The sequence below is a fragment of the Lethenteron reissneri genome, chromosome 22, assembly GCF_015708825.2.
Source record: "Lethenteron reissneri isolate LAM-NWPU_2019-01 chromosome 22, ASM1570882v1, whole genome shotgun sequence".
Taxonomy (NCBI): Eukaryota; Metazoa; Chordata; class Hyperoartia; order Petromyzontiformes; family Petromyzontidae; genus Lethenteron; species Lethenteron reissneri.
This window is the reverse complement of record NC_083800.1, coordinates 4,399,464-4,416,004: the sequence shown is the minus strand read 5'-3', so window position 1 is coordinate 4,416,004 and position 16,541 is coordinate 4,399,464. Positions and strand designations below refer to the sequence as shown.

The following is a 16,541-nucleotide window of genomic DNA, read 5'->3' as shown; positions in this document are numbered from 1 at the left end:
AGAAGAAACTCCCATGGCGCAAGGTGCTAACCACCTGTGCCACCGCTCCCTGACCCCACCACCCTCCCCCCACATCGTCGCAGAAACATCACGCGACGCGTTGGATACAAACTCAATCATGAGTCCGTGAGCATTAAAAAAAGATGTGGAGCAGCATTTTTACAGATGAATATGTTGCTGGATCGATTTCCACTTTCCGGGTCTCATCAGCTGTGCGGGCACGGCATGGGGCCATACACGCGCAGCCCACGTGGGCCGAAGTCGAACGCGTGTTGCTCGTTTCGTTTGTTCCCATCCAACTCGTCGAGTCGATTTACGAATGGAATCGTGGCTTTGAGTGAGAGGCGTCGTGACGTCTCCGGTGCGATGAGTCCGGAGATCGAGATGGGGGTCACGGTGGTGGCGGTGGTGGCAGTGGTGGCGGTGGCAGTGGTGGCGGTGGTGGCGGTGGGGTCACGGTAATTGACATGTTGGTGGTGATGGTCGTGTGCAACTCACAGTCGCTGCTGCGACAAGAAGAGCTGTGGAAACAGAAACGAGACCCCATCGGACCCGGTCATCATCGACAGGTGAGGTTGCGCGTACAGACAAAATATTCCCTCCCCCCACCCACAGCAATGAAGAACGCAACTGTTGGGGTGAGTGCTGTTAGTGCAACGGCGCCACGAGGGGGTGGGTGGCCAACACCACGCCCGGCCGCCTTTGTCTCCCAAGCAGGGCGACATTTACACAGCGCACCGGGTACTCATTTGAAACCGAGTGGACCTGGGGGAAGCCCGAGGCCGGTTTAGGTAAAATCCTCGCTGGTGTTGGCCTTGGGCGAGAAGCGAACTCGGGTCCGCTGGGTGCGCAGCGCAGCGCTAACCGCTACACGACTGCTCGCCACGATCACGAGTGAACACGCGCACGCAAATCCTCGCGACGGAATGCTTCCACACCGTGTACATTTTCAGCCACATTTTTGCGGCGAACACCGTTGTCATATGAATTGTGCATTGACGACACCTGTAATGTATACAACTGATTTAGATATACCTTCTTTTACTTAACTCACTCGATTATACTATGAGCCTGGAAAAAGGCTAATCGATGAAAGTCACTTACTTTATGTATATGACAATAATATGAATCTGTAACTTGTGATGATGAACGGATAAACGCAAGGTAAGGTCGACGACGGTTCATCTTCTTACGAGTCGACGCGACCCACTTGCCGCGTACAAGCTCACTGCTGCCAATTTAACGTGCAGTGCGCTTTACCATGGGTGTCTAAAAACAAAAACAAAAACAAAGACAAAGATCACCTATACAGCCTTGAACAGACATTGGGGCAAGTGCTCTTACCAACAATGGCTTATCCCGCCATCTAATCATGGCCAGTTGATGGGGCTCAACCTCGGTCACGGACGACTCAGATCAAGTTTAGCACTTAATTTGCCCAAAGCTCAAACTCTGTGAAAAAAAAAATCGCTCTGACTCTCAAGTGCCGGTGTAGCGAAGCGGCCGCTTGAAGACGCATTCGGAAGCCGTTCCACGGTGTCTACATCCGCGGACCGCCTCCGAGCGCGACTGACCACTCCAGTCGAGACTGCCCTGCGAGAGTTTCCCGAACGGATCCCTCGGCTCAGCGGTTGCGTGATAAAAACATTTGCGCGTGCTTGTTTATTCGTTTGTTCAACATCAGTGTCACCCACTGACACCTCGGCAGGGTGGAAAAGGACCTTGGCTCATCGTAGCTCTGTGAGCAATGTGCGCGGTTGTTTTCTTTTCTCGTCTGCTGGCAACTATTGATAATAAAACGCCGAAGTTTGTGCCACCCCCACTCCCCCAGCTATACACCTCGATTGGCATAAGGAGGGCAAGGAGAGATTTGCTTAAAAACACAATCAATAGCAATAACCACAGTAATTAGCTCGAGAGCAACTTCAGAAACACCGGCCGTGACGGATGGTGCGTCTCGCATATAAGTACTTAGCCTTGATCTACTGAGAGCACTTGAGCAACAGCAACACACACAAAAAAGAAGAATGAAAGCCAGAGGGCTCTTTTCTCTTGTCTCTTTCGCTGGGTATCTGCCTCGACATCCCTCTCGCTCGCTCGCTCGCTCCGGGTCGCTCTAAAAGCTGCGGCTCCGTTGCGTGAAAGCGACCATTGAGCTGGCTTCGGCACCGCTTTGTGCGCGGGGCCCGATTGAAGGCGTGTCGACTTACACGCGCGCCTTCTTGCACTTAGCTCACCACGCAGTTCCATACAAAGACAAAGATTCCCCAACCCTCCCCCCCCTCCCCCGGTATAGACATAGACACTGTTGGGCGGGGGGGTGGTGGGGGCAAGTGATATTTAGCAAGCAAATCTACGGCACGAAGGCCGGGTACGGCGCACTAGGGAAGTGTCGTTGTTGTTGTTGTTGCTGTTGTTGTTGACGTTAGCACCACGTCCCGGCCGCGGTTGTATCCACGGCGATGACGTTTACGCACCGGTGCATCGAGATACCCGTTTAAGGCTGAGTCGACCTAGGAGAGGCCCACGACCAGTTCAGATACTCGTCGCGAGCGTTGGCAGTGAGCGGCGTATTCCAACTCGGGAGCACGGAGTCCACGTGCTTTGTGTGCATGTCCATCCTAACCGTAGCCCTCTTTCCTCTGAAGGGCCACTGCTCGAAACGTCAGTCTACCCTATATATATAATACAATCTGGGAGTGTGATGGCGCAGTGGTTAGCGGTAATGTTGCTACGAGCCCGGTTAGCCGAGTTCGATTTCCGGCCACGGCTAACATCGGTGGCGAGTGATGTCTGAATTGGCATTGGCGAAACCCACCTCCCACCCAAGTTTTACTGACGCGCACTGCCCATCGTGCTGACGTATGGTCAAACAACCCCATGGTCGATACGGCATGGGGAAGCCTTGAACCAGTCTTTGATTGACAAAGACCCTTACATTATTATTACTACAGGATCATAAAGTGAGTTCACATTGTTCAGCGCAACTCATCATCCGCGTATCCCAAATCAGCTCAAGCCTCCCGTCAATCACGTGACGCGCGTGTGGCCACCCCCACTCTGAGGCCCCTCACCCTCTCGCCCCGTCACCGCCCACTCTGACAACAGACGACGCTGCTCCTCCGCGCAGCAACGTCGTGACTCTCGTGTGGCCTCTTACTCACCGATCTTCACCTCCTCCTCACCTCTCGTCATCTCAGCTGACCCTTAGCCCCCGTTTCGTTGTTCTCTTTCCACAACGTCCCTCTTGCTTCTCAGCCTTTCTCCTCTCTCTCTTCCCTTTCTCTTCCCCCCCCCCCCCCCCCCCATTCTTAACATCCTTGACTCACGTTGCTCGTGTGTAATAATAATGTGCTGTTGATGACGATTATTATTATTAGAAGCGTAATGAGGACGACCTTTTGATCTCTCAAGCTCCATGACTATAAAGTCAATCTCTCTTTGCTTTGAAGGGCGATTGCCTGAAACGTCAGCTTGCCCAATGTGTGTACGTTATGAGTTAGTATGAATGTAGGTGATGGGTTTATTTGTTGTTGAAGAAGCAGCATAATAACCATCAGTGTCACGTGCTCTCAGTGTCACGTGCTCTCAGTGTCACGTGCTCTCAGTGCCACGTGCTCTCAGTGTCACGTGCTCTCAGTGCCACGTGCTCTCAGTGTCACGTGCTCTCAGTGCCACGTGCTCTCAGTGTCACGTGCTCTCAGTGTCACGGCTCTCAGTGTCACGTGCTTTCAATGTCACGGCTCTCAGTGTCACGGCTCTCAGTGTCACGTGCTCTCAGTGTCGCGGCTCTCAGTGTCACGTGCTTCAGTGTCACGGCTCTCAGTGTCACGGCTCTCAGTGTCACGTGCTCTCAGTGTCACGGCTCTCAGTGTCACGTGCTTCAGTGTCACGGCTCTCAGTGTCACGGCTCTCAGTGTCACGGCTCTCAGTGTCACGTGTTCTCAGTGTCACGGCTCTCAGTGTCACGTGCTCTCAGTGTCACGGCTCTCAGTGTCACGGCTCTCAGTGTCACGGCTCTCAGTGTCACGTGTTCTCAGTGTCACGGCTCTCAGTGTCACGGCTCTCAGTGTCACGGCTCTCAGTGTCACGTGCTCTCAGTGCCACGTGCTCTCAGTGTCACGGCTCTCAGTGTCACGGCTCTCAGTGTCACGTGCTCTCAGTGTCACGTGCTCTCAGTGTCACGGCTCTCAGTGTCACGTGTTCTCAGTGTCACGGCTCTCAGTGTCACGGCTCTCAGTGTCACGTGCTCTCAGTGTCACGGCTCTCAGTGTCACGGCTCTCAGTGTCACGGCTCTCAGTGTCACGTGCTCTCAGTGTCACGGCTCTCAGTGTCACGGCTCTCAGTGTCACGTGCTTCAGTGTCACGTGCTCTCAGTGTCACGTGCTTCAGTGTCACGGCTCTCAGTGTCACGTGCTCTCAGTGCCACGTGCTCTCAGTGTCACGTGCTTCAGTGTCACGGCTCTCAGTGTCACGTGCTCTCAGTGTCACGTGCTCTCAGTGTCACGGCTCTCAGTGTCACGGCTCTCAGTGTCACGGCTCTCAGTGTCACGTGCTCTCAGTGTCACGTGCTCTCAGTGCCACGTGCTCTCAGTGTCACGGCTCTCAGTGTCACGGCTCTCAGTGTCACGTGCTCTCAGTGTCACGGCTCTCAGTGTCACGTGCTCTCAGTGTCACGGCTCTCAGTGTCACGGCTCTCAGTGCCACGTGCTCTCAGTACCACGTGCTCTCAGTGTCACGGCTCTCAGTGTCACGGCTCTCAGTGTCACGTGCTCTCAGTGCCACGTGCTCTCAGTGTCACGTGCCGGGGGCTTTCCTCCGCCCCCCCTCCCGCCCACCACCCCGCCCCGCGCACGAAGCCGACCTATCAGCAGCGGGATTGACCAAACTCCCCAAACTAGCGGGACACTGCCGAAGTCATAGGGGGCCGTCCATAAATGACGTCACGCACCTAGGGGAGGGGGGGGGTCAGACATTTGTGACGATGTGTGACGAGGGGGTTGAGAAATGTGACGTCACATCAACATGCGCAACTCTAAATAAATATTGACAACACGTTCTATTTAAATAGACTTTTTAATAAATGTTTTCTCCTACAACATCAGAGTGCAGCGGCCACATTAAATACGCACTACAATGACAATAGTTTAAAGCGATTTGAAGCACGTTTTATTTTCAAAATGGAAATATGGTTTGGGGGGGGGGGGGGCAGAGCTTTGTGACGTCATATTTGAGGGGAGGGGGTCTGACTTTTTGTGACGCCGTGTGACGAGGGGGCGGTGGGGGGGGGGGTAAAAAATCGTTCAAAATCGCGTGACGTCATTTATGGACGACCCCTAGGGCACGTCCTGGGCACGTGCTCAGTCCCAGAGCGCGCGTGGGGGCGCGTGGGGGTGCGTGGGGGCGCGTGGGGGTGCGTGGGGGCGCGTGGGGGCGCGTGGGGGTGCGTGGGGGCGCGTGGGGGCGCGTGGGGGTGCGTGGGGGCGCGTGGGGGCGCGTGGGGGTGCGTGGGGGCGCGTGGGGGCGCGTGGGGGCGCGTGGGGGTGCGTGGGGGCGCGTGGGGGTGCGTGGGGGCGCGTGGGGGCGCGTGGGGGCGCGTGGGGGTGCGTGGGGGCGCGTGGGGGTGCGTGGGGGCGCGTGGGGCGCGTGGGGGTGGGGGCGCGTGGGGGTGCGTGGGGGCGCGTGGGGGCGCGTGGGGGTGCGTGGGGGCGCGTGGGGGCGCGTGGGGGTGGCTCACGCAGCGCTTGCTCATTGGCGCGTGGACGTCGCCCAATCGTTCATGCGAGCCCTTTATTGATATCATTATTTAAACCCGGGAGCGGATTAGTAACATCTGTAACTCGCGCGCGACTGTCAGGCAAGCGGTGCTTGCTCTATATTATCCCCGAATGGTTATTGCAGCGGATCAGACGATGGGGCCTCCATTCGTCTCTTCGCCGCCGTTGATAGCGCGGTTACCATTGGTGCCGGGCCCCACTGACGATCACTCATCAGCCATCAGTCACTGATACGACACGGGGGGAGGGGGCTGTGGGGTTAACCTCGATTCAATAGGGCCGGGAGAAGCACATGGGGGGGGGGGGAGTGAGTGGGGGTGAGTGTCGCGGTTAGACGTAACGTCGTTTTGGTGAGACGGAAGACAATGCATCAAAATAACGCGCTTGTCATCAGATGTTCGGATTTAGTAGCCGTCTGGATGCAAAGGCGAAGTCAATGCGAGCCGTAATCCTGCAGCTGGAGGCTTTGGGAAGAGACGCTGGTGGTCGGGTGATGGGGAGGAGGGGAGGGAAGAGGAGGAGAGGGGATGAAGGGAGGAGGAGGTGGGTGAGAGTTGTGTGCGTGGGTGGTGGCGTGGGGCTGCTGACTTGAGGATGAAACACAGCGGCAGCCGCTGGACAGTGAAGTCATCACGCGTGTGCGTCTTTAGGTGCGGACGTGGGGAGGGCACGGCGAGATTCCGCTCAGCCAAAACCAACGTTTGCCTAACCTAGGCCTCGCGTCCCCGAGTCTTCAAATAAACTCGCGTGGCCCGGGATGAGCAATGGCATCGCCGCGCGTCTGTCACCGGCAGCCCGCCCGCGTGGACGGCCGCAACCCTCGCTGACACCGCGTGCTTGCACTGTGGGTGTGTGGGGGTGTGGGGGTGTTCGTGTGGGTGTTTGTGTGTGTGTGGTGGGGGTGTGGGTGTGTGGGTGGGTGTGTGGGTGGGGGTGTTCGTGTATGTGGGTGTTCGTATGTGTGTTCGTGTGTGTGTGTTCATGTGTGTGTGTTCGTGTGTGTGTGTGGGTGTTCGTGTGTGGGTGTTCGGGTGTGTGGGTGGGTGTGTGGGTGTTCCTGTGTGTGTGTGTTCGTATGTGTGGGTGGGTGTGTGTGTGGGTGTTCGTGTGTGTGTGGGTGTTCCTGTGTGTGGGTGTTCGTGTGTGTGTGTGTGGGTGTTCGTGTGTGTGTGTGTTCGTGTGTGTGTGGGTGTTCGTGTGTGTGTTGGGGGTGTTCGTGTGTGTGTGTGTGTTCGTGTGTGTGTGTTCGTGTGTGTGTGTGGGTGTGTTTGTGTGGGTGGGTGTGTGTTCGTGTGTGTGCGTTCGTGTGTGTGTGTGGGGGTGTTCGTGTGTGTGTGTGGGTGTTCGTGTGTGTGTGTTCGTGTGTGTGTGTGGGTGTGTGTGTGTTCGCGTGTGTGTGTGTGTGTGTTCGTGTGTGTGTGTGTGGTCGTGTGTGTGTGTGGGGGTATTCGTGTGGGTGTGTGTTCGTGTGCGTGCGGGCTGGGCGTTGCTGATGGCCACCCCACCCCCTCGCGCGCCGTTCCGGCCTTCATCGTGGCTCGCTAACAGCACTTGGCCCAAAAGTCTCTTAAGGCTACACGGGGGGGGGGGGGCGGGGGCGGGGGGGGGGAGATATTTGTATTTGTGTGTGTTAGTGTGGGTGTGTGTGCTGCTGTTGTGTGTTGGTGTGTGTGTTGGTGTGCGTGTGAGTAAGTGTGTCGGTGTGCGTGTGAGTGAGTGAGTGTGTTGGTGTGCGTGTGAGTGAGTGAGTGTGTTGGTGTTCGTGCGTGTGAGTGAGTGTGTTGGTGTGCGTGTGAGTGAGTGAGTGTGTTGGTGTGCGTGTGAGTGAGTGTGTTGGTGTGCGTGTGAGTGAGTGTGTTGGTGTGCGTGTGAGTGAGTGAGTGTGTTGGTGTGCGTGTGAGTGAGTGAGTGTGTTGGTGTGCGTGTGAGTGAGTGAGTGTGTTGGTGTGCGTGTGAGTGAGTGAGTGTATTGGTGCGCGTGTGAGTGAGTGTGTGGGTGTGTGTGTGAGTGTGCGTGTGAGTGAATGTGTTGGTGTGCGTGTGAGTGAGTGTGTTGGTGTGTGTGTGTGAGTGAGTGTGCGTGTGAGTGAGTGTGTTGGTGTGCGTGTGAGTGAGTGAGTGTGTTGGTGTGCGTGTGAGTGAGTGAGCGTGTTGGTGTGCGTGTGAGTGAGTGTGTTGGTGTGCGTGTGAGTGAGTGTGTTGGTGTGCGTGTGAGTGAGTGTGTTGGTGTGCATGAGTGTGTTGGTGTGTGAGTGAGTTTGTGTGAGTGTGCGTGTGAGTGAGTGTGTTGGTGTGTGTGTGAGTGTGTGAGTGAGTGTGTTGGTGAGGGTGTTGGTGTGTGTGAGTGTGCGTGTGAGTGAGTGTGTTGGTGTGCGTGCGTGTGAGTGAGTGTGTTGGTGTGCGTGTGTTGGTGTGCGTGTGAGTGAGTGAGTGCGTGTGCGCGCGGCAGCGTCCCGTAATTGAGCCGACGGGAAAGTGAATTCCAGAGCTTATTAGTAATCAGAGCTGAGCGGCAGCTGCTGCCTCGTATCCATCGGCCGCGCGCAGTGTGCGGCCCGGCAAACTCCGCGTGTCTTCGCCACCGCCGCCGCCTCTGCAATCAATCGCTCCAAATAGGAGCTCTCTGTGAGAGCGGGTGGATACGCGGACACGTGGCGGGTTGCGTGCAACTGGATGGGGCACCATTTTTGCATTAACCACGTGGGTTTTCGCGATCCAACATCCATAGTCAAATTGTTTTTTTTATCTTCTTGGTTCTTTCGGTAAAGTCACGTAGAAGGGAAATAATAAAATGATGAAAATAAAACAATAAAATAATTCTCACGACGTTTCGGCCACAACGCAAGCAGCCGTCCTCAGGTGAAGAACAGGTCTGTTGGAAAGACAGCGTCTGACAGCGTCATTCAGACGCTGTCTTTCCGACAGACCTGTTCTATTTCCCTTCTACGTGACTTTACCGAAAGAACCAAGAAGATGAATCCCTGCAGTCACGAAAGCTTTAAATCGAAATTTGATTTTTTTACTTTCGAGGTTAGGTCGCGTAAATAGAAATGTGTCGTCGAACACTCCGCCACCCGACGAAAAGCAATTGGTAAGGTTTGCCCACGTCAAACAAAAACGTGTCAATTAGTTACGACTTCAGCACAACGGCGTGCTGGAGAGTAGAAACCCGGACCATTTGCAATTCGAGTACGACGTTTCGCTGGCGATTCCAACCAGCTTCGTCAGGCGATGCGCCGTAATTGTGAAGGAGTTTTGTGTCTCTGACACACCGGTGTGCTGCACTAGTAACGAATTGGCATGTTTTGTTTAGGTGACAAACCTTACTAATTGGCTGTGTCGGGTGGTAGCGGGCTTAACGACGCGTTCATATTCACGCGATCTAACCCAAACAAAACCTCTATTATGGCTCGGCACATCTCTCGCTGTGGGTGATCCCAGACGCTTCGGAGGCGAGGTTTGGGTTCGGTGGATCAAGCAAGAGATTTGTGAAAGCTCTCAAACTACGCCGTGTGGCGAACGGGGTGGTCAGAAGGTGACAGTACAGCAAGTGGGCTGAAGGATATGTGTGTGTGTGTGTGCAGAGGTTTTGTCTCGCGTGACACGCGCTGATTTAAATAGGAATTGGCCAAAGTATCCGCAATGCGTGACCTTCCCGAAGAAGAGACTTGATGCTTCCAGGCCTTTCCCTTGCACAAACAAGGGTATATTGGGATATTACACTTATTCTTTTCAGTCAGTGATTTGAAGCGTGTAACTGAGAGCTCTGCTTATGGTGATACACCCCATCAGTGAGTGATTAAAAACACATATAGCATTTTTAGAATTTTTCTTTTCAACAGTGATACCATTGCCCCGTTCGTTGTAAGTTAAACCAAGGCGCTGGACAAATAAATCGAGGAACTTTAAACCACTCCACATAACGCGCCCACGTGCACAAATACACGCTGTACGTATATTTAAATAAATGTAATTACGTTCAATGAAATATACATTTATGGCTCGAGCCACGTAGGGTGCAATTCGGCATTAAGGGAGGGGGGACATTTAATAGCGTGTATGCCTCTATGTTCGAACCGATATATCACACTTAAAAATAAGCAGTGCTTTTTTTTTCTTTTCTTTTTACTCTCAGTGGGGGTGTTTTTTTTTCTCTCGAACCTGTCTGGATTGCCAGATTCCCTCTGGGCAACAGAAGGAGAAAAAGTCCACTGTGTACATCATTGATGCACGATCAGCCTCAGAGGCCAAATAGCAAATCAACGATAGTCGTCAAGAGGACATCTACATTTCAGTTTGCATTTACGGTATACATGTGTTATCCACTGAGCAGCATCGCCAATTATAGTCAAACAATCCCCGTGACCGATAGGAATTGGGAAGGCAATGATCCAGCAGTGGATTGATACAATCCCGTACATGACATGTGTATGTATAACAAGAAACGGGTGAATTGCTTGAGGATTTTTGAAATTCAAGAGGCCATGCTTTTAGATAACAAAGACTTGCTGACAGAGCCAGCTAGCCTGTGTGCTCTACTGTATGCTGTTCTATTAGGAATGTCGTCTTATTGTTTACCCACGAGCAAGTTGACAGATATAAGCAAGTTGCTTACATCGCCGTATATTTGAACAACTCTCTGTCTATGAGACCTCCTTTTGTACCAGTTGAAATGGTAAAAACCTATTACTATAACTCTCTGTCTGCCGTACAATCAAGGCGAGAGCAACACGTCCAGTAGCCATGTGGTGCTCAACATTTGTGAGAAACTTAGACAAAGATTTTTGTTTAAATAATTTTCCGTACCGAAAATGCGCATATACTTGTTAAACAATATCAATGTGTTGCTAGTGATATAATTCCACTCAAATGTATACGGGACATCACCCTATCATAATAATGATTTAGCTAAACTATGTTTTGTTCTTTGTACGCCATTTATTTGATAGTTTGAGAAATAATTAGAACACAAGGATGAACAATAGACAAAGATACAGCAATGCCAATGCCCCTACCCAGAGTGGGCAAACACCGTTTAATGGGGACAACTAATATCTTGGTGAAAACCATCTCACTGGCATCTTCAAGTCGTAAAGCAATAGACGATTAAGCTAATACCATAGAGAATTAGCTACTTGTTCTTACATGCAAAAAGTGCATGTTCGGACAGGGCAAATGGAAAGAGTGGGGATTGCATTCCGCTCATCATCCATCCATGGTGGTGAACGGATGACAACTTGCAGGCTTGGCAGTGGTAGCGATGATGATGTCACAGGGGCTACTGAAGATAATACAAAAGTTCCATTGTGTAGTGGCTAAATGAACAGTCAATTCGCAAACAATACTGAGAACCTACATTACAGTGATTAATGAGTTAACAGTTACATATTATTAAGCTGCACACGTAAGCATCAGTCACACAAATACACATGCTGAAATTTAGACACTCCCAAGTTAGAAGAGAAACATAAAAAACGCTGAAATTTAATGCGAGCAAAAATAAAAATGAAGTGGTGTGTTTACCGTGGTTACAGAACGTTCCTGTATCAATGGCGCATTCACCCAGAGTAACAACGACAACAAAAACCGCGACACTTTTAAATATTTCGCACAGCGTGAAGACTTTAAGTGGATATCTGCGCAGGGGTTTGGAAAAAAAAAAAACACGCTGTGGTCCGGGCCTCTCCTGTGTGAGTCCCTTTGAAGGCGTCGAGAAAAATCGCGTGTGCCGTTCGGAGCACGCGACCGGCCCATGAATTTCGATTTAAAGCTTTCGTGACTGCAGGGATTCATCTTCTTGGTTCTTTCGGTAAAGTCACGTAGAAGGGAAGTAATAAAATAATACAAATAAAACATAATAAAATAATTCTCACGACGTTTCGGCCACAACGCAAGCAGCCGTCTTCCTACCCAGCTTAAATATATGCTCCAAGCACGTGTGCTGTTTCATTCAGACGCTATAGCCTCGACAGACATGGTTTTCACCTGAAGACGGCTGCTTGCGTTGTGGCCAAAACGTCGTGAGAATTATTTTATTATGTTTTATTTTTATTATTTTATTACTTCTCTTCTACGTGACTTTACCGAAAGAACCAAGAAGACGGCCCATGAATGTTGAGATATTCGGAGCCGTATCCCGGCGACGTCAATGAGTCGACAGTGCGCGTCTTTCATAACCAGCCACCCTTTTTGTCCGTGAAGAATAAGTTTTGATAAAAAAAAATAAGAATCTACACTTGGAGGGAGCGATGTAAGTAGTGGGTTGTTGAGTGGTGACGATCAAATTATCTTGTTTGTGTAAGACATTAAAACAAAAATCCCATTGTCCCATTGTCTCCGACTCCACCGAAATCTATTTTGAGAAAGGCCATTCAGAGACAAAGTGTGATGTGAATCTTGAACAATCTGTGTTTAGGTGCAAAAGTTGACGACAAGTGAAGAAAATTAATTGCCCGGCCAGAGGGACAAACGCTGCCCCTGTCAACGGCAGCCGTCAACGTAAATTATTGAGAAGGCAGCCAGATCTGAGTGGGGAGATCTGGAGGGGGCAGAGGTGATCACGCCCGTGGCCTTTGACACCGGAAGTGAAAGCGAGAGGACCCCCCCCCCCAAAAAAAATTCGAAAGAAAACAAATGCCGACCCCCCCCCCACCCACCCGCCCGCCGTGCATTCTGGCGCATCGGGTTCCATTTCAAGTTAAACGCGCGGCCGTGGCGTGCCATCAAAACACAATCGCCCGCGATGTTGCGCGCGTCAAATAAAGCGCGCTGCCGAGTTAATCGATAGCAATGCTCCACCGCGTTGAGTGCGATCACCCAAAACGCGTTGACAATGCGAAATGACACACGCGGAGCATTCACAAGGGCGTCGCGCTTGTCAATGATGGTAGGGGGGCAGGAGGGGTGGGGATGGTTATTCTCAGCGGCACCTTCATAGTCTTAGGACTCGGTTGTGAATGTTCGTTGAACTTCTTTCGCGCACCGTGCGTGGCCAACAGCGCTACATCGGAGATGCGAACAAGAACCGAATTAATTATATTTAGGTCGCGAAGATTGCTGGGGGTTTTTTTAGCACGTGGAGCGAAACGTCGGACGTGGTGGCGGACAACCAACCAAGCAACCAACACGCGGGGGGGACAAACCCGAAAAAGAAATGTTAACTCTTAGCAGAAGCTGTTGTACGGCCACTAACCGGTCGTACGTAGGACGCTCCTTTTGTTTGCATGAACACGCTTGCGGACAGGACAGCGAGCACAAACGGGAGGGCGCCGGACAAGGGAGGTACACAATTTAGACCTAAAGCCTTTCGCGACTGCAGCAATTCATATTCTTGGTTCTTTTGGAAAAGTCACTTGGATAGAAAATAGTTACAAAAAATATTTTTCATTTTATTTCCCATCTACGTGGCGTTACCGAAAGAACCAATAACACGGGAGGTACTCCTATTGATTGCCTAGTCGCTAGCATTGTGGGGGCCCTCTCCCCGTGCCGGCCATCAGTGAGGCACACAAACAATGGGAGAAACAGCTGTAACGGCGCGCGTCCCCCACGCGACTGCCCCTGGACCGCCGAATTGATTCGGCCGGTTTTTCCATTCTGCCCATTGTGAGCTCGCTTTGTAAGAGCACTCAACTGTGCTTGATGTGATTATGTGCTTCCTTAATGCGTCAGCTGTGAGCGGTGGGAGGAGGGGGGGGGGGGTGTGGACCGTACGGCGGCTGAGACAAAGAGACGGAGCGCTCTGTGCACGTGCCTCGAGTGCGAGCCCTTCGCTGTACCTCGGCCGGCCGGTCGCCTGCCCCCCACAACCCCGACCCCCCCCCCTTTCTCTCCCACTCTCTCAACAGCCCCCTCCCCCCTCCACCCCCCATCGCCAGCACCACCGCCACCCATTGCTTTGTGCACACACACTGACCCGCAATGCAGCTAAACGCATGCTGGAGTGTACACACTCTGTGGCAAGGAGGAGTCAATGCCAAATCACGTGTGCGGATTACTATCACGCAGTTGTACGCCAACGAATGAATGATTGATACGATCTTTAAATAGAATTTACTGCCGCCTGATTTAAAACGTATGTATGCTTACTATTGCGAGCACAATTAATCGTCTGCCCTGGCCGAGTGAAAGGTTGAGATGCAGGGATAGGATAGCGATCCGTGCGTTGACACTGCTATAGTATAGGGATTTGATGACGCGTCGATTCATATGGGTCCTGAAATACTCCTAATACATGCGCCAAACCGCGTGTGTAAAAAGGAATCGACGACTTACAATGTCTACAAACCATGTGCAATGTTTGTTTCATGCTAACGGTGAGAATTATGAGACAGAACCAACAACAACAACAACCCCTAACTAAACACAATATACAAAACAAGGTAGTTAAAAATAATCCGTTTTTTGGGGGGATCAATTTGTGCCCCCCCCCGAATTGTAGCATTTCATCAGATCGCAAGGGATGGAGGGAGACGCGTTGCAAGGTAATGTCTTTAAAAGGGGCACCAGATTTACAGGCTGTTCTCTGCTCATAGGGTAAATGCCTGTAAAAAAACGGCAAGGCTCTGCATTTCATTCTCTCACCTCCAGTTGCTTCCAATCGGACACGGATCATGAATTGGGGCCCTACATTGCCACCCACCCACCCCCGGTTAAATACCTGCCGAATATGAAGCTGCAGCACTTTTCACCGCCGACTGAGTCAACAGCGGAGCCTAAAAACGCGGCCGGGTCTCGTTTTCCACCGCGCTCATTAAGGGGTCAGCGCGCGTGTTTTTCTGTACGCGTTAAGGTTCACAACAGAGGCGGGGCCATCGGCAGGCGTCTACGGTTCAACGTTGCAGCGCAGTAACTCAGCAAGAGTTCATGAACGAGCGGGCGGGTGAAATCAGAAGGGCAGCGGAGTGCCTCTTTGACCGGCGACAATCGGCCGCGTGTTTGCTCGTGATTTTGTTTTCGCTCGCGATGATGTTATCTCAGCCTAATGCGACACATTTGGGGAGCAAAAAAAAAAGCCACCCTGACATTAGGTCTACTGCCGCTATACGTTGCACGGAGATTACGCAGCGGGTTATACGAGTGTAATTACTCGCACAACAACTCCGATACGAAGCCACCTCCACGGTGTACAGCGTTGGATTTAAGTGTGTGGGGGGGGGGGGGGGTCGATGGAGCGGGCAGGGAGTATCCTGGTCCTGTTTAGGTCGAGGTACACCGATTGTTCTCTTGCACAGGTCGACGTTCGCAAATTTCTCTTGTAGCCCCGCTCACCATCCCACGTTCCATTCACTGGTTACCACATTCAGATAAGCCCCTCCCCACTTAACTTGTATTTAAGGGCTTGTCTCTTGGAATTTTGCCTCACTTGATGCAGTAAATTTAGCTGTGACGGTCCCACCTGATGACGGAGACTTGTGTTGCCTCCGAAACGTCGTGATATCTTATTTTATTTCTATTATTACTTCTATTTTTTTTATTTTTTTTTTATATTTTTACCTACGTGACTTTACCGAAAAAGCCTAAGAGTATGTATCCCGGTCTCCCCATCGACTCTGATGCCGTGTTTCCACGACCACTGGAAAAGTGAGCTGGCTCAGCTCGTTAACGACAAATTCACGGCTTGTACCGGCTCCCTCCTGGCAGCCTTTACCGGGCTGATCCCATAGCCGGATAGCTCGCTCGCTCGTTCTCCGACACGGCTCGGCACGGCTCGGCACGGATTATTACAATGGAAAAAAACGCCGCACGAGTAACCGCACCCCTGGCTCCACCGTAGCGGGCGTCTCGCGTCGACGCAACGCGGAGAGCTTGCAGGGTTAACGCGCAGCGACATCTGCGAGCGGTGTTTTTCAAGATATTAAAGGACGCATACCACAGGGGGGACGGAGGGAGCGTGCTCTCTGGGTGCCTCGGCACGCGCTATTGTGCCTGGCGTCGTCTGCGCGTACGGCTAATTCCCCGTTGGCCGTCACGAATTGCGAATTGGAAATTGAACGACGCAAGCGTAAAAGCCATTCTCAGGGTGTGGACCTAAAAAATGTTGGTGGCTACGCCTCGAGAAGGTGATGGGAGGGCGAGTGGGGGTGGAGCGCTTTTCAAATGTAACAGCCGCATCAACGCCAGCGAAATGTGTTCGTCACGTGTATTTTTGTGAATGCGTCGCCTGCGTGCGTGCGAGCCTGCCTCGTCCCTTGGAGGGGGCGAGGGGGCGGGGGGGGGGGATCACATTGACCTCAAGTTTACCGCGCTGACAGATTGCTCGGACCACTGCTGGTAGGCCTGCTGGGATGGGGTGAGGGGTTAAGGGTGGGAGGTTAACTGGAACTCGAAGGTTAACGTGATGACAGATCGTGCACACAGGCATGCTGGGAAGGGAGAGGTCGAAGATCATGAGCGGAATGTCATAATCCAGTAATGAAGTTTTTATCACGCGAGTGCTCTGCTATTAACCCTTTGTTGTCCATTACAAAACAACCACGCTTAACTCGGGCGCGGCCGCAAGGAGAATGAGATGACTGATGAATGCGGTGGTGTTGCGGCACCATGCATCATGTCAATTTAATCAACAAGTTCGCCGCGACACACTTACAATTACTGCTCGTGCGTGCGCGTGCACGTGAAAAGATTGTTTCCAATTAAGGTGGGTGGGAGTTAAAGTTTTTTTTTGTGTTAGGAGCGTCATCTTTAAAAAAAAACAATTTACTGCTTTGTAAACTCATTATTGGCTCCAGGGCATGTGCTGTCTGTGTGTACATGCGTCCTGG

General features: G+C 52.1%; 1 protein-coding gene across 14 annotated transcripts in view; it reads left to right on the top strand.

Moving 5' to 3' along the window:
* LOC133345542 (transcription factor COE3) overlaps positions 1 to 16,541 on the top strand; it is a 147,730-nt gene that overhangs the window by 22,300 nt on the left and 108,889 nt on the right. For all 14 annotated transcript variants that reach the window (XM_061556403.1, XM_061556404.1, XM_061556410.1 and 11 more), the window contains exon 6: positions 501 to 569. In XM_061556403.1, coding sequence (XP_061412387.1) covers positions 501 to 569 — 69 coding nt within the window. The remainder of the gene's footprint in view (positions 1 to 500; positions 570 to 16,541) is intronic.